The sequence below is a fragment of the Denticeps clupeoides genome, unplaced genomic scaffold (genome assembly GCF_900700375.1).
Source record: "Denticeps clupeoides unplaced genomic scaffold, fDenClu1.1, whole genome shotgun sequence".
NCBI lineage: Eukaryota > Metazoa > Chordata > Actinopteri > Clupeiformes > Denticipitidae > Denticeps > Denticeps clupeoides.
The window spans coordinates 83,216-108,275 of record NW_021629767.1 but is presented as its reverse complement, the minus strand read 5'-3'; the positions used below and the strand labels follow the sequence as shown (position 1 = coordinate 108,275).

The window sequence follows — 25,060 nt, the reverse complement described above, 5'->3', positions numbered from 1 at the left end:
GGGGCAGTGATGGCCTAGCGGTTAAGGAAGCGGCCCCGTAATCGGAAGGTTGCCGGTTCGAATCCCGAGCCGCCAAGGGCCACTGAGCTAAAGCACCGTCCCCACACACTGCTCCCCGGGCGCCTGTCATGGCTGCCCACTGCTCACTCAGGGTGATGGGTTAAATGCAGAGGACAAATTTCACTGCGTGCACCGTGTGCTGTGCTGCTGTGTATCACATGTGACAATCACTTCACTTTTTTTTTACATTTTTTTTTTAAATGCTGTAAATGGAAATGTAAACAATGACAATCACTTCACTTTCACTTTTTCACTTTCTTTATGAACCAGAAGAGCACCAGTTAATCTAAATATTGTCTAAAGAGGTAAGTCGCTTTGGATAAAGTAAAGTAAATGTAGAATAAAGTGTGGCGACTCACCGGTCTATACTGATCAAGCACAGCGTCATGATGGACGCGGTGCAGCACATCACATCCATGGCGATGAAGACGTTGCAGAAGAACCGTCCGAAAACCCAGCGGCCGCCGATCAGGTCCGTGACGCTGACGAACGGCATCACGGCGAGCGCCACGGACAGGTCGGCCACGGCCAGCGAAACGATCAGGTAGTTGGACGGCTGCCGCAGCTTCTTCACGAAGCACACGGAGATCACCACCAGCAGGTTGCCGCACACGGTGACGAGCGTGAGCGCGGTCAGCGCGCCGCCGATCAACACCTTCTCCGCCCGGCCGCGACTGAGGATCTGCTCGCCGCAGCGGGACGAGACGTTGGCCGCCTCCATCGTGGAGCCCGGAGTCGCCGCGGCCACGACCTCGCCGGCGCCGTGCGCGACGCTCAGCATCCGCGGGACGGGCGCGTCGGAGATCAGCATGTCGGGGTCCCCGGCGGGGTCCCTCCGTCGGCGACACCCGGCACCATGACGCGCGCCCTTCACCCACCAACTTCGGGAAGTTCTCCGCGGCGCGAGCGTGCGCTTTTACGCGCGGCGAGTTGGCACGTGCGAATGACGTCATGCGTCAAACTGCCTTCGTTCTGTGAACTTTCTTTTCACACGCACCTCGCAAATGTGCAGAAACACGAGAATCTTTCTGGACTTGGTCATTAATCTAAGAAATGAATAGTGTGCTGTGATTTATTTCTCCAAATTACTCGCATTAATAAATAATATGTAAATAATATGTGTAAATAATATGTAATTAATGTACAAAAATAATTATTTTGTCGCCAGTGTCCCTGGTAAACGTAGCACCTAAATGACGACAGTAACACACTTTGTCAGATGGCTAATCGTAAAACCTTCCCAAGCCCTGTTTATCCGGCCCAGGAACACGTCGCGGAAGGAGACTGCGGGGCATCGGTCATATAAACGAGGCAAAATGTCCCCGGGGTGGATCTGGATCCAGATCCGGACCAAAACTCCGGACGCCGCTACTCTAGCGCCATCAAATGGTCACATGTTCTCTGTCTGCCTTAATGCGGAGAGGCTTGTGCAAAGCACCATGACAGGCGCCCAGGGAGCAGTGTGTGTTGGGACGGTGCTTTGCTCAGTGGCACCTCGGCGGGTCGGGATTCGAAGCAACAACCTTCTCATTACCTTCCATATACTTGTTTGGCTTGCTATAATTATAATTATATAAGTAATATATATATACACATATTATATATATGAACGAAAGAATGAATATATGGAAAGAAACGAGTGTCTAGGTTCGTGGAGGTAATGCTGTGCTATGTGATAGTCAGGGGGAAAAGATGCTCAGACCAGGGGAGACAGTTGAACTTGCTATTATATTTAAATGGAAATAAAAAATAACATGTACACACTAACAGCCGGCATTCACTATAAAAAAACAAAACAAAAAAAACGTCTCTCTTATTAAAACCCATAACTTAATAATTAACGCGTAACAATATTTATAAAGTCTCTCTCTTTTTCCTTCTTACCAAGTTGAGTTGTGTTTTCTCCTGGTCAAAAACGATTGCAAAGTGCTGAGTTGAGTTCAGATTTCTCTTCTTAGTCAGTGCGTTATAATCTAGTAGGTTTTAGTCAGTAAGTCTTAGTCAGTAGGTTTAGTCAGTAGGTTTTAGTCAGTAAGTCTTAGTCAGTAGGTTTTAGTCAGTAGGTCTTAGTCAGTAGGTGCACCCAGGTAACAAAGTCAATGTCAGATCAAGTCCTACCACACCGGTGACTTGTATGATGGAGAAGGAATGGAGTTGTTCCCTCTCAAATTGGGGAAGAACATCCCTTTCCCGGTGGCTCGCCATCCCCCTCGTCAGGGAGAAATCCAGCTTTCAATTTCCGACCTCCAAGGAAGGCTCAATAGGAAAAAAAAGACACAGACATTCACAGGTTCTAGGTAATTTCAGGTGCTGCCTTGTACTGACTAACTTGCTAACACAAAATGAGGGCGGGACAAATCTTGACAGGCACCCAAATAACTTTAATTAGTCGTAGTCTGGTTTACCATGAGTGATAAGAACAACAAAAAAAAAACTTTTCATAAATTACACCCTCCCTAAATGAAACGAGGGACTCTTTCTACTGGGTTTCATGTGACTGAAGAATATTCAGATTTGTTTAAAAACATTTTTGGTTTGTGTGTTTCATATTTAAGCCCCTCCCCTCCGTTTCAACACAGGCCACGCCCCTGTGACGTAACCGTGTCATGGCCGCCGTGGCGGTCGTCCAGGGGGCCAGCAGGGGACTGGGCTTGGCGTTCTGCAGACACATCCTCCTCCACAGACCTTCCGCGGCGCTGGTGGCGACGTGCAGGCGGCCGTCCGGCGCCGCGACCTGGCGCGCTGTCGGCGCGGGCAACCCCGGAAGAGTGACCGTCCCTGCAGCTGGACGTGGGCCGGCAGGAGGACGTCAGGGCGGCGGCGGACCGCGGTCCGGCAAGCGTTCTGGCCGGGCGGACTTGGTCGTCAACTGTTCCGCGACGCTGCACCCCTCCGGGAAAGGAGAGACGAGCTTGAGGGACGTGTCTGCCGAGGTGCGTTATATTAAATAATACGGCAATAACCAAATAATAGGAAGGAATCAAGCTTTTCAAGTGACAGAACACACCAGACTGATTGTTGCTGATAAAGTTCCTCTCTACGTGTATGAAGATATTCCACCATCAACAGGCATTTCCACAGTTTTCACATTTCACACATTTGATGGCTTTTTTTTAACTCCACATGTGTTCATTCATAGTTCTGATGCCTTCAGTGAGAATCTGCCAACGTAAATGGTCATGAAAATAAAGCACATTGAATGAGAAGGTGTCATTCAATCCATATATATGGACAGCCACCCCCCAGTGGGGGTTGAGGGGTTAAATAAGGATGCTAGTGTAACAAACTCACAGTGTGTAACCAACTCACCTATGAACCAGAAGAAAACAAAGTCACAGGTTCAAACCCCACCCACTACAATTTTGTGTCCCTGAGCTAGTTGGATGCATTAAAAAAGTCATCAAATGGGTGAAAAAAGTGTCATACCCTTATCATCAGTATTGAAAGGGGCAGTCATAAATGTAAGTGTAAGTGGGGTTTGAACCTGTGACTTTGTGGTTATCTGCTTTAAAGGCGAGTGTCTACAACCCAACCTGTACTCTGCACAGTGATTACACAATTGACTCTAATCTAATATGTCCCTTTTAAGGATGTCATGGCCACCTTAACAACAAACTCGGTGGGTCCTCTGCTGATGGCGAAGTACTTCTGTCCTTTGCTTCAGAGGGGGGGTGGGAAGTTTGGTCAGCAGCACCCCGAGAAAGCGAAGCAGCACAGTGGCATTTTAATAAACATGACGGCCAGAGTTGGATCCATTGGAGATAATGGTATGTATAACAAGAATATTTAAGATTTTTTTATTTTAAGTTTAAAAATGGCATAGTCTGCCAGACTATAATAAGGATGGACTATGCCAGACTATGCCACCTCACAGCGAACCCACAAAACTCTTGCCATATGTACATATCTATATGCATATAGATATAAAGTCTTGATCACCACAAAGTGAGCTCCATTCAGTGTCAGTAAAAAAAACACAAGACATTAAATATCTACACATTAAATAAAAAAGCAGACAATTAATACTAATAAAGGACTGACTGAGGATGTCATTGTTGAGACCTGTCGTTGCTGTGAGTGCATTTTTGTGGGCTGGAATCTCTAGCATCTCTAGTATACTATCAGATACAAGAGATAGTGAGCAATAAGCTTGGACAGACACACTCCACACCCATTCACTCACACTTACGGACAATTCAGAGTCACCAATTTTACCTAGTGTGGATGCCTATTGTTGGAGGGAAGAAACCGGAGAACCCGAAGACCCACAGGAAGAAAATGGAGAGCAAGGTCTGAGATGAGATGCGAACTCACAAACCTTGGAGGCACTGAAACCATTTTCCCATTGAAAAAAAAAAACTGTTTTGCTGTTCCTACACAACATAGTCAGAATGTGATACTGTACAGTATGTCTAATTCTGTGCTGCGTATGTGCGTGTTGCCACCCTACAGTTCTAGGAGGCTGGTACAGCTACAGGATGTCCAAAGCAGCACTCAACATGGCCACTAAGAACCTGTCGATCGAGCTGGGCCGAAACCGCCAAAAGGTGGTGTGTGTCTCCCTGCACCCAGGCACAGTAGACACAGACTTATCAAGGCCTTACCACAAGAACGTCCCCAAGAACAAGCTCTTCAGCGCCGACTATTCTGTGCAGTGTCTCATGAGCATTATAGATCGTCTCAATATTGACAAAACTGGAAAGGCGTATGCTTGGGATGGTTCAGAAATACCCTGGTGAAGGACTTCACATCAATTCTCTCTCTCTCTCTCTCTCTCTCTCTCTCTCTATATATATATATATATATATATATATATATACACACACACACAGACGACTATGGCTGTTATTTTATAAACAATATTGTGACTTTTTTTGTAGTAAGACTTTTAAGGGTTTGGGTATCAGGCAAACAATGCAATAAAGTGTATATATTTGTAAGAGTGGGCAGTCATTGACAGAAGCAGGAAGGATGAATAAATCTTGTAAAAAAAAAATTTAATAAAATCATTGAAGTGTCCTGAAGATAAAATGCTGGCTCGTTGAAATCATGTTGCTGTGTATTAATGCTGCTGCTGCTGTCGTGGCCTCTAGATGGCGACATTTACTTTTGTTCGCATGGGTTTAATCTTTCAGAAATACAGTACAAAACATCAAAGAGCTGAATACACTGAAATACAGTACAATACACACAGTGGGGCAGTGGTGGCCTAGTGGGTAAGGGAAATGGACCCATAATCAGAAGGTTAGCTGCCCACTGCTCACTAAGGGTGATTGTTAAAAGCAGAGGACACATTTCACAGTGTCACTGTGTGCTGTGCTGCAGTGTTTCACAATGACATTGACAATCACTGGAAAAGATTCAGATTCAAAATACTGATGTTGGCCTACAAAGTCAAACATGGGGCAGCGCCATCTTTCCTCAGAGCCCTTTTTATACCTCGCTCTGCACCTCACACTCTCCAACCCTCCTGTACTGCTCGCCTGGTCCCTCCACCGCTGGAGACACTCGTCAAGTCTCTCCTCTGATGTGGCCACAAGGTGGTGGAGTGAACTTCCCCTCAAGGTCAGAACAAGTCGCTTTGGACAGATGCTGTTAATATAAATGCAGCTGTGCACACAAGAGCTCAAAAGTTTAGGGTCAGTTAGAATATATATAGAACCAGTCAAAAGTTTGGATGCGTCTTCTCATTTATGGGTCTTGCATTTTTTGTGATTGCCATTGTGAAACGCTGCAACACAACACACAGAGACACAAAATTTGTCCTCTACATTTACTGAAAGTAGCCTAGCGGGTAACACATTCACCTATGAACCAGAAGACCCAGGTTCAACCCCCACTTACTACCATTGTGTCCCTAAGCAGGACACTTAACCCTGAGTGTCTCCAGGGGGGACTGTCCCTGTCACAGGTAAATGTCGTAAAGGCAAAATGTAAATGAAATGATTGTCATTGTAAAACACAGCACAGCACACAGTGCACACAACAAAATGTGTCCACTGCTTTTAACCCATCAGGCATGAAAGGCGGAAAAGCTGTGTGTGGGGAGCACTGTGAGGGGACAGTACCTTGGCGGCTTGGGATTTGAGCCTGTTTGAGCCCGTCTTCTAAATGCTGTAAATGTAAATGTTCATTTATACACACTTGTAGACCTATGTACATTCATACATATATTTATAATCAGTATATATATTTAGTATAAACATATTCTACAACTTGTACAAATAACAAATTTGCACACATCCTTGCACATTGTTGTTGATTTTGTTTTCTTCCTTGTATGTGCTTGCACGTACTTGTCCAATAAACATGATTCTGATATTGGATTCTTCAAAATGGCTCCATCACAACCGCCCCAAGTAGGAGTGTCCATTTTTGACTGGTACTGAATTAGGCCTATGTATGTGTAACAGAGTAGTATGTGGTTAAATTATTTTAAATGGTGCAATGATACCCTCTAGTGGTATCAAGGTACAGTGTAGTAGGAGATTGCATGAAATTGCTCAAAGCAATTCAGGACACTGAATGGGTAGGTCACGTTTTGAGAGGTCTGGCATAAACTATGTTTTACTGGGTTATAAGTACACAGAAGCCATTATTTATCATGCAGTTTGGGTAGTGATTCTTGCTCACTATTTTGAGATGATTCCATGACATGGGGCAGTGGTGGCCTAGTGGTTAAGGAAGCGGCCCCATAATCAGAAGGTTGCTGGTTCGAATCCCGATCTGCCAAGGTACCACTGAGGTGCCACTGAGCAAAGCACCACACACTGCTCCCCGGGTGTGAATCTGTTAAGATTCATTCATATAAATTAGTTAGTTAGGTGGTAATCCGGAAGTACACTACCCAGTAATTGTATTTGTATTGGTGAGTCTCATGTTTCACTGTGTTCATGTGGTTTCTTATTTAATTCTAAGAAAAAGGGTTCACTTGAATTATCCCTGGTGCTACGGATAAAATGTGTTAATGCAGATACTAAGAGTTTTGAGTACATTATGCTTAAGTGTTCAGTGCTTTTCATATCACTTTATGATCACCAATGTGAGAGGCCTTATTTAGTTTGTTTTGCTTATTTGTACCTTTTATTACATTTACAACCAAGTATGTATCTGCATGAAGTTGTGCAAAAAAAAAAAGCAATTCAGGACACTGAATGGAGAGAGAGTTATCCAGACCAACCGTAGGCTAATTCCCACCTACTCCACTGTACCTTGCATGTATTACAGAAAATTAAAAGGGAATTCGTGAACCACCCGGCTGTCCAGGTGTCTAATGGTGTATGTGGAACCGGTAGAATGGTGCTGCGGAGGTGAACCTGTCACATACGCCCTTATCCAGAGCGACTTACAATCAGTAGATACAGGGACAGCCCCCCCCTGGAGACACTCAGGGTTAAGTGTCTTGCTCAGGGACACGATGGTGGTAAGTGGGATTTGAACCCGGGTCTCCTGGTTCATAGGCGAGTGTCTTACCCCAGTAGGCTACTAGCACCCCTGTCACGGGTGGGCTGGACATGGCGGTGAAGGAGGACGCATTCGCATGATCACAGGACAGGGGTTTAATACGAACTTCACAAGACAGGGGAACATGAACACGCACAATGACCCGACGGCGAACAGACACGAACAGGATAGTTTTATACAATTATATAAATAGAGAGCAGGTGAACACGATCAGGGAACATTACACGAGACGAACATGAAACTCCGGTCCGGACCCCGGATCCGGAGTCAACCCCTGCCGGTCCGGATCATGACAACCCCACATGTAGAGTGTGTGAGTTCTTAGACCAGCTCCACCACGCTCACCTCTTCCACCTCCAGCCAGACTCCTCCTGTTTCCATGACTTGCGACGGGACAATATGACAGGTGTGCGCGCATTCAGGACGCCGCGTAACTTAATCCGCTGTGGGGGGGAAAAAACACGCCACGCAGCGATGGCGCAATTCCAAGACCTCGGACAAAAACAACAATTGTCGCCTTATTCGCGCCAGTTGCGGGCGGAATGGGCGCAGTAAGGCGCGCCGCGTGGTTTCAATGGTTGGGGGGGGGGGGTCATTTGGAACAAAAGACTGCGAATATGCTCCCTCGTTTACGATACGTGAACAGCAATAGATTTTCTTTCTTTGTCACATTTTTCTATCACCGTAACATCGCCGATAATAACAAATGATAATAAATGAGAACTAAACCATGACTTGAAAATCACAAAATCACTCTGCGCTTTTTACTGCTCTTTTTTTGTGGCTCTTTTTCTCTTTTCTTTAAACATTGTAACTCATTTGCACACCTTCACCCTACCAGTTACACATATTTTATGTTAAAAACGTGAAAGTGTAATATTTGTTTATGTTTGCAATATTTGCATATTGGTTCATTGTTTACTTGCAACATTTGCAATACTGTGGTCTGTAGCGGTCGCAAAAAGCATTTCACTGCATATCATACCGTGTATGACTGTGTATGTGACAAATAAAATGTGAATTTGAATTTGATTTGATTCCTGCGCCGCCTGTTCTATTTATAGCCGCCGCGCGGCTGCAGGTGGAGCGGCGACGCGCAGCGCGCCCCCGCCGCAGTCGGTGACGTATCACGCCGGCCGTCGGACCGGGAGGCTGCGCGGCGGTCGCGCGACCGACGGCGACCTCCGCGTCCTTCGAACGTTTCCCGCGGCGAAGGTTACATGGCGTTCTCGGCGGCGATGGACGAAGCGGACTTCGCGGTGGACCAGGGCGGCCTGCAGAAGGCGTTCCGCTCCCCGCTGGGCCACGGCGCCGGCATCGACGGCCTCCACCACAACCACCACCTCCTCTACGACCCCCAGGCCAGCGGCTCGCCGGCGAAGCGGTGTCGGCTGCGCAGGCGGGTGGACTCGCTGAAGAAGAACCGGCCGCGTGAGTTAATATTATTATTATGATTCTAATTATTATGATTATTATAGGCGGCCCCGGTACAGGCGCTTCTGTCCAGATCGCAGTCGCTGTCGAGGCTAAAGTCACGTTTTTTTATTTATTTTATTTTTTTATTATTACTATTCTATATTTTTGTTTTTTCTCTCCTCCTCCTCCTCCTCCTCTCCCCTCCCCGCAACTGATTTGCCTCATAATGCGTCGCGCCGAGCGGCCGAGGCGGCGTCCGCCTCTGTTGTTGCGAGTCCTCGGCCGCGATTGGCCGGCCGCGGGTCAGGAGGTGTGTCGACAGCGCTCGTGATGAAAGGGCTCGGCGCGTCGCGGCCAATCAGCGCGCAGCGACCGTCTTCACGCGGTCGTGGCGGACACGCCCACCGCAGACATGCGCCGCACTTCCAATTTCTTACACGGCAACCAAAAAAAACCCAAAAAAAAACAGGAAAGAAAAAATCCCGTCAAAAAGTTCTCGACGTCGCTGCGCGTTCAAACGGCTCTTTTAAGAGTTTAACAGTTTTAATCGCCATTTACTTTAAAATTCCTGTTATTTTCGCACTCACCTGAGCTTCGCAGCATGAGACTCATAACCACCAAGAAACCAGGTAAGCGACCAGGCGACAGTTTCTGTGTGACAATGTTTCCTTGTTGTCGTGCTCAGGCTGGAGGGGAACGCGGTGTGTCCAGCACGCCACTCGTCTCTCCTGAATTCCTCCTCTCCGTTCCTCTCCCTCTAATCCTGTCTCTCCACATTCCATCGCTGCATCTTTTTATTCGTCTGCTAGTGGGATAAGAAGAGTCTTTCTTAGTCCCACAAGCGACTCTTTACAAATAAACAATGCTTTAAACATTGGTTTAATTAAATGTTATTAACTGTTATTAAATTGTACTGAACATAATTCAGTTTGAGGAATCCCAAACCTCCGTGATAATGTAAAATCTATGGTGGGGGGGACAGTGTCCACCATAAAATGACACGACACCCGAAAACAAAGTGCACGTGAACAAAGTGCCCTATTCGTTACTTTATTTTGGCAGAGTCGCTTAACTTCTCTGCCTTGCGTTGGGTTAATATGCCTGTGAGGGCCAAATCAAGGCAGAAGTGCAGCAAGTTTGCTAGAAGCCGCCTTGTGTCACCGTTGGCATGTTGGTGAGATCGAAGCAGGATGAACTTTAGTAACCTTCACCGTCGTCCTCACCGTAATCAGTTGTTTGGTGTAATGGGGGACAGAGGTGGATGGTTATAATTTTTTTTTTTTTTTTTTTTTTTTTTTTTAAGAACACAATTCTTACTTTAAATGTTTTTTTTTTTTTTTTTTGTGTTTTTTAGTCTATAACCCCAGTTTCTATGTGTTGACTTTTTGCCTTTATGCTCGTTCACTTTCCCTTTCTTTTCCTTGTACTATTGTCATGCTTTTTACACTTCTCCTCACACTCAGTTGTCCCCCACAAGTGCCCCTGCCATGTTCTCTTGGTGTCACCATGGGGAGGTAAACAGACCTTTCACCCACATGAGCCGTTCCGTCAGTCACAACGTCACACTGTCACACCATCAGAGGCTTTCCAGTCACCGGATCACTGGAGTGCAGCCCAGGTCCCGGCCACTGAGCTGCGTTGTCAGCTGGCGGCGTTAATTCCTCACACCTCGCCCAGTCCGCCGCTCTCGTCACACAAAGCACATTACGTCCGCGGCGGGAATGAGGAGCACGAGCGCTTTGCCCGCGGCCCACAAAAACGAGATTTCCGGCTGGCGCTCGTAGAGTAGAAATCTGTTGGGGTGTGACGTGGCCCGGAACACCGGCGGTAATTACAGGTAATACGTTCAAGCTACACCAGCTGCGGCATCCAGACTCTCGTTCCACGTGTCTGCAGGTCAAAGTTCATATGCAAAGTCATTATTCTTTTAAAATGTGTTAAATAGCTTGATGTTGAAGTAAATTTACTGACAGCGTGTTTTTATTCTTCCAAAATCCAATGATTTCTGAAGGATACATTTTATTGCAATTATTACACGTCTGGAAACATTCTAAAATATAATAAAAATGTTTTATGCTTGTTTATTATAGTCAGCTAGGTTTTACCATGTAGTCTCAAAAACGTGGCATTACCACGCTCGGCCACCTATCTGCGTGTGGTGTCGCGTCACTCTCCTCTCCGGTGCAGTCTCCATGGCAACCGGTTGCCAGCGGAGGCAGAGGCAGTCTGACCGGTGGCGTTAACCTAGTTCACGGGACGGCACGTTGACACGGAACATGCGTTCGGGCAAAACCCCTTCTCATATTCGCACTCCTCACCGATCCACGTTTCATTGAAAATTTTCCATGCCGGGGCGGAAAGCCAAGTAGGTTACTGCCTCCTGACATGTAATACTTCACCGTTGTTTTAAAATGCCGGCTTGGTTTTCACAGTGAACCGATTTAGTAAATTGTGCAAATCACAGCCAACATATTCGTTTCAAGTTGCAATATAATCATTTTTTTTTTAAAGCCCCGTTCTGGTCTTTTATCCAACAGCCTTTCCCTGGTTTGGGATGGACATCGGCGGGACGCTGGTGAAGCTGGTTTACTTTGAGCCCAAGGACATCACTGCCGAGGAGGAGCAGGAGGAGGTGGAGAACCTGAAGAGCATCCGCCGCTACCTGACCTCCAACACCGCCTACGGCAAGACGGGGATCCGAGACGTGCACCTGGAGCTGCGCAACCTGACCATCTGCGGCCGCACCGGGAACCTGCACTTCATCCGCTTCCCCACGCAGGCCATGCACCGCTTCATCCAAATGGGACGAGACAAGAACTTCTCCAGCCTGCACACCACGCTCTGCGCCACTGGCGGCGGGGCCTACAAGTTTGAGAATGACTTTAGAACGGTGTGTAAGACCCTTAACCCTAAGTGTCTCCAGGGGGGGACTGTCCCTGTAACTACTGATTGTAAGTCGCTCTGGATAAGGGCGTCTGGTAAATGCTGTAAATATAAATGTAAATGAATCTGGCCGTACAGCCGTAGCTCTGATTTGTTTGCACAGTAACTTGTAACTTGTTCATTAACCTTTGCTGCCGCGTCCCCGTCCCCAACTTTTTTTTTCCTGTCTAGATGGCCGATCTGGAACTGCTGAAGTTGGACGAGCTGGATTGCCTAATCCACGGCCTTCTCTACGTGGACTCCGTCGGGTTCAACGGTCACCCAGAGTGCTACTACTTCGAAAACCCCTCGGACACACAGAACTGTGTGAAGAAGCCCTGTTGCCTTGACAACCCCTTTCCCATGCTGCTGGTGAATATCGGGTCGGGGGTCAGCATTTTGGCCGTCTACTCCAAGGACAATTACAAACGAGTGACAGGAACCAGGTCAGTGCTGGACGAAGCGGGAAAACGGCGAGTTTGGACCTTTCCAAACCGGCCCTTTCAGATAATCTGCGACTCGTTCACACTCAACCTCGTGGTCACAGTTGCTTAGAACAAACACAGACGTGCAAGACTCTCGTTTAGGTTGCGCAGAGATAAGCAGTCCAGATAAGCAGTCTGCAGCTTGCCAAACCCATTTCAGAAATTGCTCGGTGCGATAAACCTTTGTCCCTCGCGGCAATATTGCATAATCTACCTTTTTTATGCAACATGAATTGGCATGATGAAATGCGGCAGACGCTTATTATGAAAGTGGCGGCGTTCTGATCTTGGCCTCCGTCGAACCGTTCGTGCAAACAGACGTTCTGTGCAGGCTTGCTGAAGTCGGACGCGGGCTCCGCTCCGCGGTGGAAGCACTGTATGTAAAAGGATCGGGATGAAGGACGAGCCATACAGTGCCCAACGTGACACCGCCGCTGCGAGGACTAAATTAAGCGCTGTGTCCCTCGCCGCGTGAAACCCGGCTGACACCAGAAATAGGCTTGACGGAGGCGCACTATTTATGTGGGGAAAGGTTCAGCTTCAGAACTGGACTCGGGCCCACAGCGGGTCATCAACGGTTTATGATGTGACCTCTGTGACCCCCCATTTAGAGTGCAAAGATTACTGAGGCCCTAAATTCTCATATTCTACGGAGTTCCCGAGTGAATTTCTCTTTTCCGTGTTTACGCCGTTTTTTTTTTTTGTGAAAATGCTGACATTTTAGCCCAACATCCAACCGGATGTATAACCTCAAACGCATCCTACATACACCAAGAAATCCTGTCTACGGTGCACATTTCTAATGAAAAGACGAGGCTGGAGAACGAGGCTCCAAACAAGGAGAGCGGGGAGTTACAGCGCCACCTACAGGTGTGGAGGGGGATTAAAACGGCGTTCAGGACGTTCTCTGCGTCTCCGTGTGGACGACAACATTTCAGATAGCGCTCCCGCGAGGACGCAGGGTTTTTTCTTTTTAAGAACCGAAAACCTGTTTTAGAGAAAAGCATTCTCGGGTAGGGTGGGCGGAGCTTGAGTGAAGGAGTGAGATTACGTTTTTTTTATGGTAAGGCTGTCGGTCCATCTCCTCACAGTAGAACCCCAAGCGAACAAGTCTGTTTTCTGGGAACCTGTGATGAGGCGACTGGAACAGACCACCCCTGTTTCCAGCCGGTCTGGGCATTACCTGGGCATTCACACGACTTTGGTTACTGGGGCAGTGGTGGCCTAGTGGTTAAGGAAGCGGCCCCGTAATCAGAAGGTTGCCGGTTCGAATCCCGATCTGCCAAGGTACCACTGAGGTGCCACTGAGCAAAGCACCGTCCCCACACACTGCTCCCCGGGCGCCTGTCATGGTGCCCACTGCTCACTCAGGGTGATGGGTTAAATGCAGAGGACAAATTTCACTGTGTGCACTGTGTGCTGTGCTGCTGTGTATCACGTGTGACAATCACTTCACTTTCTTTCTTTCTTTTCTTGGTTATGCCTCACTGCTGCTTTTCTCTTCTCAGTTTGGGTGGAGGTACCTTCCTGGGCCTGTGCTGCTTGCTCACGGGCTGTGAGACGTTTGAAGAAGCTCTGGAAATGGCCAGCAAAGGTGACAGCACCAACGTAGACAAACTGGTGAAGGATATCTATGGAGGAGACTATGAGCGGTTTGGTCTTCAGGGATCAGCTGTCGCTTCCAGGTCATTAAACCGGCGCATTTCCAAACACATACTTGACCCCGTGTGTGAGATTTCATGTGTACAGCACGTCTAACATCTTGGGTGTTTACCTTTTGTAGCTTTGGCCACATGATGAGTAAAGACAAGAGAGAGAGCATCTCTAAGGAGGACCTCGCCAGAGCCACGCTGGTCACCATCACGAACAACATCGGCTCGATTGCACGGATGTGTGCTGTCAACGAGGTACGGTGTTGGTAGACCTTGCTGCGGGTGTGTGTGTGCAACTCGTAGATCAGATACAGGCTTTAAAAAAACGTGTTTTACGGCGCTGCTGCACCAGAGGAAGGAAGTGGAACGGCCTTCCAGGTGGCATCATCTCTCAAGCACAAGAAGTCGTAACACTGATGCTGCGCTAATTCTGTGTTTGTTGCTGGACACGTTTCTAACTGAATGGCATATTGTTCATTTTAGAACATGGGGTAATCTTGGCATGGAGGAGCCAACAGGATGAGCTCTTGGTACTCTGAGCTTCTTTACAGTGTTGCCTTGTAGCCTGGTGATCAAGCAGCATTGTACAGGGCTAACAGAGCACTCAGAACACCACTGCAGAGCACAGAATCGTGTGCAAACCCCATTTTGTGGCCTGGTGTGTCTTCTGTGACCAGTTTTGTGCAACATGATTTTTCAGGTGTAATAGCACCTCCTGCTGGACTTGTTCACTAATGTATAAGTGAGGTGAAAGTGAAGCGATTGTCATTGTGATACACTGCAGCACGGCACACGGTGACACAACAAAATGTGTCCTCCACTTTTAACCATCACCCTGAGTGAGCAGTGGGCGGCCATGACAGGCGCCCGGGGAGCAGTGTGTGGGGACGGTGCTTTGCTCAGTGGCACCTCTGATGCACCTTGGCGGACCGGGATTCGAACCGGCAAACCTTCTGATTGCGGGGCTGCTTCCTTAACCGCTGGGCCACCACTGCCCCCCCCCCACCCCCCCCGAGACGAATCATGCAAATTTCTCAGATGCCCATTTTGACTGGGCATCTGAAGTGATACATATTTAGGAGACAGTGGTGGCCTAGCAGGTAAGGAAACAGACCTGTAATTGGAAGGTGCCACTGCTCCCCGGGCGCCTGTCATGGCTGCCCACTGCTCACTAAGGGTGATGGTTAAAAGCAGAGGACATGTTTCATTGTGTCTTTCACTTTCAAATAGATGGATAAATCTTTTGTTGTTGTAGTCCTGTGTGCTGGGCGCGGGTAACCCTGCTTTAAAACATGCCTGAGTTCACCCATGTCTTTGTTTACCTTGCAGAAGATTGAAAGGGTGGTGTTTGTGGGGAATTTCCTGCGGATAAACACCGTCTCAACAAAGCTGCTTGCTTACGCCATGGATTTTTGGTCCAAAGGCCAGCTCAGGGCACTGTTTTTAGAGCATGAGGTGAGCAAGATAATTTGTTTAACCAATTGATTCATTTTCCGTTGTGCAGAGATGGAGCCATTAATGCATTGGAGCCTTTTAGATTGACTGACTAATCTCTGTCTGTCTCTTATCTTTAGGGATATTTTGGAGCCGTTGGGGCGTTTTTAGAGCTGCTGAAGTCCTCGGAGGAGCCTTGAAGAGACGTATCTCAACTTCTGACCTCCACATAGAATGACTGTACAGGATCATGGGAATATGGGTAGGGGGTTGGACAGATGGTGGGAGGAGTCTTTTCATGATGTATCACTATATAATATTAAGTAATATTAGCAATGCCCCACCCATTTCTGGGTCTATATATAAATAACTTATCGAGACATACTTTATTATTATTATTTTGGCTTGGAAAGCCCAAATCTTGTTCTTCTGTTTTTTCTTCTTCTTACGTGGATACACCCGTATCCGTGTTACGCCCGCATGCGTCTTTTCCCATAGAAATAACATGGGACCACTTTTTGACGAGCTCCCTCTTTGTGTTCATTCACTTTATTTCCCAACTGGCCACGCCCACATTCCTCCTTTTTAATCTCCTCTTTTTTTTTCCTTCTTTCTTTCACCCATTCACCTATAATGGGAAATTTCACCAGTCCCCAGTTCTGCACATTTGACATTAGCATTTGATGCTAGCATGATAGCATTAAAATGCTAATATGCATACAAAAACCCAAATTTCTTTACTAATTTTCCTGAAATTATTTTAATAACAATTCTGCTTCACCCTTTTTTCTCTCATCTCCTTAAATTTTACAATTTCATTCCCCAAAATTAACAAATTTATTTTTAAATTGAAAAATAATCTTTTCTTCTATTTATCGCTTAATTTTCATAGAATTGGCTAAAATTGTACATTTAATGTAACAATGATTCCACTCTTCCACTTCTTACTTTCATCCTCTCATCTTCTAACCTTTTAACTGCTTTCCAAGCCAAAATCCAAGTTTGTTCACAAACTTTTTTAGTTATTATATTTTTTGTTGATGGGGCAGGAGTGGTGGGGTCCCTTTGGGGTACTGTGTGTAAATAGCTTCTAGGGAGTTCACCAAAAGCCAAACCCTGCTGACATTTTATGTGTGAATTCCAGCCTTCTGGCACCTTATCTTTTAGTTTTTACTCTGCTGGTTCAGGTGAGCCATATACTGATCAAAGTTCAACATTGCTTTTGTGCTGTTTTGTGCTCCTCCTCTGCGTTTGTCTGTCAAACCTTAAGAGATTTTCAGTGTTCGAATGTTGTGCTCTGCCTCGAGATTTTTTCTTTTTTTTTTTTTTTTCTTTTCTGACCTCTCGCAAATGATCATGGCCTTCATAGCCTCACCTGCCTGGTTTCTTTACTTCTGTATGCAATACCTCTGATATAGTTTAGAATACGCTTTCATATGTTTCCATGAACTGCTGAGTTCCTGACCTCTACAAAGAAATGCCTGCATTATTACTGTACATTCTCAACATAATGGCTACAATGCATTTTTGAGTCTATGCATTTAGTTTGAAAAGGTTGCACTGGATGGTTGTATCTGTTCATGTGGAAGGAATGTTTTTGCATGAACCTCCCCCCTTCTGTTTCAACTGCTTTTATGTCCATACAAATTTTATGGAATGGACATTTTCTGTTTTAGGTCGAACAGGATGTTACAGGACGAACTAGCTGACTGTAATCTATATTCCCTGAAATATATATTCACCTGTCACTGAAAGGGTCCACTTAAACATTTCAAGAAATGCACACATGCACTGTTAACCTAAAGCCAAAGTATTCTGAGAAAATGCCAGTCAACCACACCTCTATGTGCAAAGTCCAGTTCTTAATATCTGTGTCAGTTTAGATTATAGAGTTTTCAGAGAATGTCTTTTGTATGTCTTTCACCAGATTTTTGTCTGTTGTTTGAACATATTGAGAGATCTCTATACCCCTTGAGGCTAAGTCAAAATTACCATGCTGCCCTCATCACATGTGCCCGTTTATTCCTCTGCGCAAATACTTTGTCAACTTGCCTTTTTTGTCCATTTGAAGTAGTACACCCTTTTAAAAATCTCTATCCAAGATGTTGTCTTCCTCAACTATAGATTAGGATAATTTAAGGCTTTACTGCGCTGAACATGATGCACACTGGACATGGGTCTTACCATCCCTTTCAATCTGTGTCCCCAGTTAAGGCCTGCTTGTGCCACAAAAGTAAATGACCGACAGTATGCATTTTGTACACACACACACACATGTGCCACAGCCAGACACGATTGGTTTGTCCATCAGCCAATACGTTTTCAAATGGGACGTTTGAACTTGGTTCCAACTGGTCTAGCTTTATACATTTTTTTGTATCTCACTGTGACAAGCAGACATAGAATTTCAGAAAGACACACCGTATGCCTCTATCACCTCGTCACCATTACGTTTGACCAGTTCTGAACTCCCAGGTATTCTTCTTCCAGCAATAAGGCAAATCTGTCAAAAGTGTGTTGTTTTTTTTGTTTTTCTTCCATTTGGCTAAACTATGCATTGACTGGCTTATCCAGCATGTACTGCTTTTTAAAAAAAATCTCTGCGTCCACCTTTTCTGCAAGTAGTAGCTTTGTAGCAGCGTACTTGTTGACTTGCTAAGCTTACAAAAAGTAGTTTAGAACTGGAACAAAGGATGGGTATTCTGTTGCTTTTCTCCCTTTTCCCTTAGTCTTGGCTCTGTTTGTTGCCTTTCCTTTATTATATTTTACTTTATTATAAAATCTTGGCTTTGTGCATTCTCATTGTTTTTCCTTTGAATGCCACTGTAAGGCATTACATGGCCCATTTGTCCTGTTTGAAAAAAGATATAGTATATCTGAATCTTGCATTTGGTCTGAACATCTGTGCAGTCGGTGGGAGTTGTAGAGCCGTCGGTTCTGGGTGCAAGCCACGCTGCAGTGGTGTTTAAAGGTGTCTGGATGATGGTGTGTTCAGCTCAGGTTCTTTTTAAAACTTGCTGCATGTCTCCTCTAGTTTTGTTTCTATCTAAATGTGTGCACTTAAGAAAATGAATCAGTGTTTATAATCAGCGAGAACCTGATTCATGTACAGAATTCTGGGTACAGTTTGATTTTTGTTTTTTTGATCATCCTCATATAGCACATGTATTGTACTGTAAAATGGGATTTTTTTTTTTTTTTTTTTTAATGTTTTGATGTTGGTCGTGTGATCCATGTGTATCTATTGTTTTAAATAATTTCTATGTAAATTACTTGCAAAAGAAAGTATAATGTCACACAGGATTCATTGTCAGTAAAGGAGCACTACTGTTTAAATTAATTGCATTTAAATACATGTGGTAATATAATTAGAAAACAACTGGATTTGGATTTGTGTAAAGCATACTGCTAGCCTTGTTTTATGTTAATTTAAGTAATGAGTATGAGGCAAGAGACAGTAAAAAAGTATTCCTGACAAATGTTTGAAATCTGATGTTAGTCTGCTATGCAGTCACAATTTTTTCTATCATGTTTCATCAGTCATACGTGTTGAGTCTGAAAATAATTGGTTCCATTCTTGATCACAAATTTCAATGGATTTTTCTTTTAGGTGTGGAAATGTATTTTTAAAAGTCATGGACCCCAGAACTCTGCTAACTGTTAACATAATGGGGTTTTAATTGCTTGGGAATCTGACTTTTAAAAATGTTTGCTTTGTGGGATACAATATGTGTTACATGTTCCTGATATAAAGGGCATTTTATATATATATATAATGTAATAAATATGTTTAGCAGTCATATATGTGTTTCCGCTTTTATTAAAAAAAATAAAAGTATATATATTATTCCTGCATTATCATACAAACAGTACACTACTTTTGTACAAAAGAGAAAAGGGCTGTGGTGTTGCTTTTGATTTTAAAAATTAGACATACAGTACCCGACACACCTACTCTTTGTTTGTAATGGAGATTAAATATGAGGCCATTTTAAAGAATCCAATGCAAGAAACATATGTAGTATTTGTTTTTAATAAGAAAAATGCGACCTCTGCTTTTAACCATCACCCTCAGTGAGCAGTTGGCAGCCATGACAGGTGCCCGGGGAGCAGTGTGTCAGGATGCTGCTTTGCTCGGTGGCACCTTTATTTTCTTATTACTACTTCTTGTTTATTACATGTGTAACTCACATGTATTATTTCATAGTCCTGCATCTTCTATATAGTAAAAAAAAAATATGCAAGACCCATAAATGAGTAGGTTTGTCCAAACCTTTGACTGGTATTATATGAAATCATATCTAAATCTAAAATTTCGTTAGATTTCAGTGCTGCTGATTTGCAAGACATCATTCTGAGGATATCTCTGTGCCCATAGAAACGCAGCAGACACCATTGGGATTTGGTCTAAGGAGACAAATATCGCACCTGATGCCATGAAGCTGTGTTTGTGTTGTCAGGTCAGTGTTCATGAACAGCTTAACCACGCGGCTGGCAGTTTTCTTAAACTGCCATTTCTACCAAACATGGCATGATCATGACATTGCTTTAAGGGCATTTCCTTGTTCAGAATCATCAGGTCGTGTGTTCACAGCGTTCATGGACTTGCACCATGGACAAAGGCAAAAGGAACCTTACCCCCATTCCCCCAGATGGAGGATGGGGCTGGATGATCGTGGTTGCCTGTTTCCTGACCACCTTCTTTGCCCGTGGAATCACCAGGTGAGAACATTCTGACTTTAGAACCAGGTGCTGCTGTTGCGTGCTTGGTCAGCAGGTGCCGCTGTGTGTTCTTGGTCAGGATTGCTGCTGAGATGTTCTGGACTGGTTACAGGTGCATATCCGTATTCTTCGTGGAGTTCCAAATGCAGTTCTCGCAGGACTACTCGAGGACGGCATGGATCCACTCCCTTGTTGACTGTACAACAATGTTATGTGGTATCTGGAAGGTTCCGACTCATACAAATGGCTCACATGCATGCCCGATTCTTTTAACTTGCTAATGATGAAAGGCTCATTGTGTTTCAGCTCCTCTTGGAAGCTTAATTGGGGCACGCCTGTCCCATAGAATAGCAGCCATTTTGGGTGGAGTTCTCGCCACCATTGGCTTTGTGTTCAGCTCATTTGCTACTACCATGGAGCACCTTTACCTCTCACTGGGCATTATTACAGGTGAACATCTTCCTCTGCATCATCTACATCTAAAAAAATCTCTGATTGACCCTCCCTCTAAAGAACATTGAAGAACAAGATTAAAATAGACCGCTTTTAAAATGGAAACAAATGAAATGCATGTCATATGTTTAAGTTCTGAGCCAAGCGTGCTTCCTGTTTTTATTTGCAGGAATGGGATTTGCTCTTAGTTACACACCTGCAGTGGCCATGGTGGGGATTTACTTCCGCGAGAGAACGGCTTTGGCTTATGGTATAGCCATGTCAGGCAGTGGCATTGGAACATTTCTGCTGGCCCCAGTCGTTCAGCTGCTGATTGAGTATTACACGTGGAGAGGGGCGTTGCTCATTGTTGGAGGACTCCTGTCTCACCTCTGTGTATGCGGCGCCCTTATGAAGCCCCTGGACGAACGAGAAATCGGATCAGGTCAGCTGGAGACCAGATTCACGGAGGTGTTACAAGCTAATGAGGCGGATGCGGCCGAGCCAGCTAATGTGGCTCTTCAGAATGAAAGGCCAGCAGATCCATTGCCGGCGAATGGTGAGTTAGTGGCTATAAGTCAGTTCAGCGTGTGAGCGGTAGGAGACAATAACAACAACTGGGAAATTTAAGCAAATTATATCCCTGCGATGCATGTTTCAGTGTTTAAATATATGTAGGTGTGTCACGTCAACTCTGGCTCCACCCCCCACGACACGCCCCGCCTCCCCGGAGTATTAGGGTCTGTGTTTATGTCTTGTGTCAATAGTAGGCGAGGACAAGGTGTAAATATATTTAAAGTAGATTTACCAAAATAACAAAAGTGATTCTATTTTACCAATCGCTGAAACAGACTCGAAGTGAATGTTGTGTCAATCAAACAGTGAAGTTAACTGGCCTGTTTATGTGTTTCCTGTGGCAAGTGTTTCGATCTGAGCAGATGGAACAATCAGTAATACACTGTTTAAGGTGACAGAGACGTCCTCCTTTCCACGGATATGTCCTTTCTGAGACTTGAAAATTGCATGGGCATCAGCACGGGCATCAGTTCCACTTAATTTAATACAATTAAGCATCATGCATGTCTGGTGTATCACACCATTTTTTCCATTTTGATTGACTGCTTGTAAATTTGTTCCCGTGATTGGTTAAAGTGTTTCACACGTTGTAAATTAGCTTTACGAAATGTTAATTTGATTTGCACTTGTCAGCCATCGTAATTTTAGCCCTCTGTTAAACCGTGATGAACTTTTCAGACTTTTCTTGAGCCCTAGAGAAGAGTGTCAGCGAAGTGAATGCAACTTCCTTGTTCCCGTTGCTGTAACTCTTGACACAGGTCCCTCGAAGAGCTTCCAGAACCATGCACACCAGCTGTGCCCGCCGCTCAAGGCAGATTTCCTGCTGCTGTCACTGTCCTTCTTCTTCCTGGCATGTGGGTGCACTGTACCCTTTGTCTACCTGGTGCCCTACGCACTCGGTGTAGGTTTAAGCAACCAGCAAGCTGCCATTCTCATGTCCATCTTGGGTGTCACTGACATTGTGGGAAACATCACTTTTGGCTGGCTCGCCGACAGGAAGTGAGTTCACCCATTGTTCTCACAACACCGGCGTTGGCTTTTTTTCCAGAAAATTCGAGTCAGTGTTTGAACATCATCCCTCTCTCCAGGTGTTGGAGGCCATGTCGGCTGGCCAGTTACATGCTGGCGGTGGGGCTGGAGGGATTGTCCTGTCTCCTTGTACCAGTGCTGCAGGGTTTCCCGGGGCTGTTGGCCTTTGTTCTGCTGTATGGGTACTTCGATGGCGCCTATGTGGCTCTCATACCTGTTGTGACCTCTGACATCGTGGGGCCAGCCTACCTGTCTTCTGCACTTGGACTAGTGTACTTCCTGCATGCAGTTCCATACCTCATCAGCCCACCAATAGGAGGTTTGCAATGTCAGATACACATACCATTGTCCAATGATTAAGTGAAAATAATTGTCAAAATATAGTTAAACCGTAGTTCCAGACAGGGTGTCTTTGCATGTCTTATTATTTCATTACATTTGAGTTTTTACATTTTTTGCAAAAATATGGTCCTTTTTCCTGAAATCTTAAAGGTAGAAGACTGTCAGGTTAATGAGTAAAATCAAACGAAAGAATGAATTTAACATTCAATGTGTATGACATAATTACATGGAATTAATTAGAAAACATGGGTGAAAAAAAAAATTACAAAGTATTGTATGTGTGTGCGCTATAGTTAATATCTAATATTCTTATTTATTTTTTTGACAGGTTGGTTATTGGACACCACCGGTTCATACACGGCAGTGTTCTTCTTGAGCGGTTCTTGTCTTATGTCCAGCTCTGTGGCCCTGGCCATTCTCGCATTACACCGCTCCAGAGTGAAACCAGCACACCTCTGAACATCTGCCAAACATTTAAAACTGGACGTATGTTCAGTCCAGGGTAAACTAACACGGATTGGGTGCTTCATGTGACTAAGAAAGTTTTTTTTTATATTGTATTGACTATTGTGCACATATTTTTGCAAATATTTGAGTTATTAAAATGCTGGTCCTTCTCTAGCAAATTCACACAATGTAAATCTTTTATGAGTGTTGAATATGTGACACACACTTAGTATATTCTACCTATGTAAAATGCATAATGCGTAAAAGTCTATAGCAGAAGAATTATGTTATTCCAGAATCTGCATTGTCCATAGTCAATATTCCTGTTATTGCTTTCACCAACTTAAGTAACATGGGCTAAGTGCTCAGTGTCCCATCGAGCCCGAAATACCGAACCAACCTTCCCTTTGCACGTAATAAGTAATATTTTGAAGCTATTGCAATGAGAATTTAATATTTAGCATATGGAAACAAATGAAAGCCCTTCCAGCACACAGTTAATTGACAAGTTGACATGGGAGTGTGCCTTGTGGGTACTGGAAAATTACAGCACAAATTTATAATTGTTCATATTTTATTTTACATTTTTTTTTGTGTGTTTTTACATAAGGGTTAATAAGTACATCAATATTTGAGGCTCTCCAAAGCAGGGAGCTTTGTCTCTCTCTCTCTCTCTCTCTCTCTCTCTCTCTCTCTCTCTCTCTCTGTACACACACTGAGGGGCCACTGAGCAAAGCACCGTCCCCACACACTGCTCCCCGGGCGCCTGTCATGGCTGCCCACTGCTCACTCAGGGTGATGGGTTAAATGCAGATGACAAATTTCACTGTGTGCACCGTGTGCTGTGCTGCTGTGTATCACAAATGACAATCACTTCACTTTCACAGACATATATATAATTCTATAATAATTTTTCTCTTCTATATAATAACTTTTCTATGAGTAACAAGACAATAGACAATACTCAAAGTTCAGTACCTTAGACAGCTCCCTGGACATTGTCTCATTGGTTTGCGGATCTCTGTCCACAGTTGACATGAAGACAGCTGGCATGGGAGTAGATCCAGTTTTAGCCTCTGAAGGTCAAGCCTACGCCCATCAACCACCCTGCAGCATTCAGAAAAAGCTGGGCCGGGCACAGTAGCTGATTTAAGTGACCGATTGCTGCATACAAAAGGGACTAATGATGCGTGGCCATAATTGAGAATAGGGCCATGCAATATTTAGTGTTTGCATTGTATTGTTTTCCCAGAACAAGTCATATTTTATTTATTAAACAAGTGCATTATTCAATATCAAAAAATGAGGCAGAATCGTTTGAAAAAAAAAAAAAAAACTACACAAATATCCTGGTTTGACATGCAGTAAATGCATAATAGTATACAGAACTATGTTTTTGTTTTTCTCCGATGCTGTTGGTGTACATGCTGTTATGCAGCTTTGTAAAAATTTCCTCAACCAGCAGATGGCGCCCTTTACAAAGCTTCACCGCTCTCTCTGACCCTCACTCATTTACATTTCTTGCATTTATCAGATTCCCTTATCCAGTGTGCCTTACAATAAGTAGGGACAGTCCCCCCATGGAGCAACTTAGGGTTAAGTGTATTGCTCAGGGACACGATGGTAGTAAGTGGGATTTGAACCTGGTTCTTCTGGTTCATATGGTGACTACAACCACCCAGAGGGTCATAGGTGATATCTGGCGCCACTGCCAGATATCACTTTCCATAATGGCTTCTAATCACAGTCTATCCTGGGACACACACACATACGCACACCTTTCACTCACGCAGTCACACCTATGGACAATTGCTCAGTGTGCAACCATCATCGCAGCAGACAACTTTACTTGCTTCTTGTTAAATGAGGGATCAGAAGTCAATGGCCACAGACACTGGAAATGAAGTTTATACCGTATAATATACCATATAATATACCGTATAACATACCGCTAGCTCTGACCGGCACGAGAGCGTATTCGATAAGTGTGAGTGTGCAGAGGTGAGGAGGCAGGAGGCTTCAGTAGAAAGCATGTGCGCCGCGGGCCGGACGAGACTGCGTTGGAAACAAAGAATTTCC

The 25,060-nt window shown here is 44.9% G+C and overlaps 2 protein-coding genes and 2 pseudogenes across 4 annotated transcripts; 3 read left to right on the top strand and 1 right to left on the bottom strand.

Annotated features, from left to right (window-relative positions):
• Positions 1-415: 415 nt before the first annotated feature.
• On the bottom strand, positions 416-871 carry LOC114773753 (5-hydroxytryptamine receptor 7 pseudogene; annotated as a pseudogene).
• Positions 872-2,666: 1,795 nt separating this feature from the next.
• LOC114773755 (C-factor-like) lies at positions 2,667-5,027 on the top strand (annotated as a pseudogene).
• A 3,615-nt stretch (positions 5,028-8,642) lies between these two features.
• Positions 8,643-17,637, top strand: LOC114773752 (pantothenate kinase 1-like). 2 transcript variants are annotated; one of them, XM_028965924.1, is made up of 7 exons: positions 8,643-8,955; positions 11,478-11,830; positions 12,055-12,308; positions 13,856-14,032; positions 14,131-14,254; positions 15,329-15,454; positions 15,574-17,637. In XM_028965924.1, the coding sequence occupies exons 1-7, from the start codon at positions 8,745-8,747 to the stop codon at positions 15,631-15,633; spliced, it is 1,305 nt and encodes a 434-aa protein (XP_028821757.1). In that variant the 5' UTR covers positions 8,643-8,744; the 3' UTR covers positions 15,634-17,637. The 2 variants fall into 2 exon arrangements, with proteins under 2 accessions (XP_028821757.1, XP_028821758.1); XM_028965925.1 differs by lacking the exon at positions 8,643-8,955 and adding an exon at positions 9,238-9,569.
• Positions 17,638-19,706: 2,069 nt separating this feature from the next.
• On the top strand, positions 19,707-23,160 carry LOC114773751 (monocarboxylate transporter 12-B-like). 2 transcript variants are annotated; one of them, XM_028965923.1, is made up of 8 exons: positions 19,707-19,893; positions 20,028-20,155; positions 20,268-20,371; positions 20,462-20,605; positions 20,778-21,146; positions 21,922-22,162; positions 22,252-22,511; positions 22,863-23,160. In XM_028965923.1, the coding sequence occupies exons 1-8, from the start codon at positions 19,870-19,872 to the stop codon at positions 22,991-22,993; spliced, it is 1,401 nt and encodes a 466-aa protein (XP_028821756.1). In that variant the 5' UTR covers positions 19,707-19,869; the 3' UTR covers positions 22,994-23,160. The 2 variants fall into 2 exon arrangements, with proteins under 2 accessions (XP_028821756.1, XP_028821755.1); XM_028965922.1 differs by having other exon boundaries at positions 20,004-20,155.
• The last annotated feature ends 1,900 nt before the right edge of the window (positions 23,161-25,060 follow it).

Bases quoted from the DNA above. Each gene is read 5' to 3' on its own strand.
- LOC114773752 (XM_028965924.1), top strand. From the start codon at position 8,745: ATGGCGTTCTCGGCGGCGATGGACGAAGCGGACTTCGCGGTGGACCAG. The intron at 14,255-15,328 runs GTACGGTGTTGG...TTTACCTTGCAG, and splicing joins GGATGTGTGCTGTCAACGAG to AAGATTGAAAGGGTGGTGTT. The intron at 15,455-15,573 runs GTGAGCAAGATA...TCTTATCTTTAG, and splicing joins CACTGTTTTTAGAGCATGAG to GGATATTTTGGAGCCGTTGG.
- LOC114773751 (XM_028965922.1), top strand. From the start codon at position 19,870: ATGAAGCTGTGTTTGTGTTGTCAG. The intron at 20,372-20,461 runs GTATCTGGAAGG...ATTGTGTTTCAG, and splicing joins CTGTACAACAATGTTATGTG to CTCCTCTTGGAAGCTTAATT. The intron at 22,163-22,251 runs GTGAGTTCACCC...CCCTCTCTCCAG, and splicing joins GGCTGGCTCGCCGACAGGAA to GTGTTGGAGGCCATGTCGGC.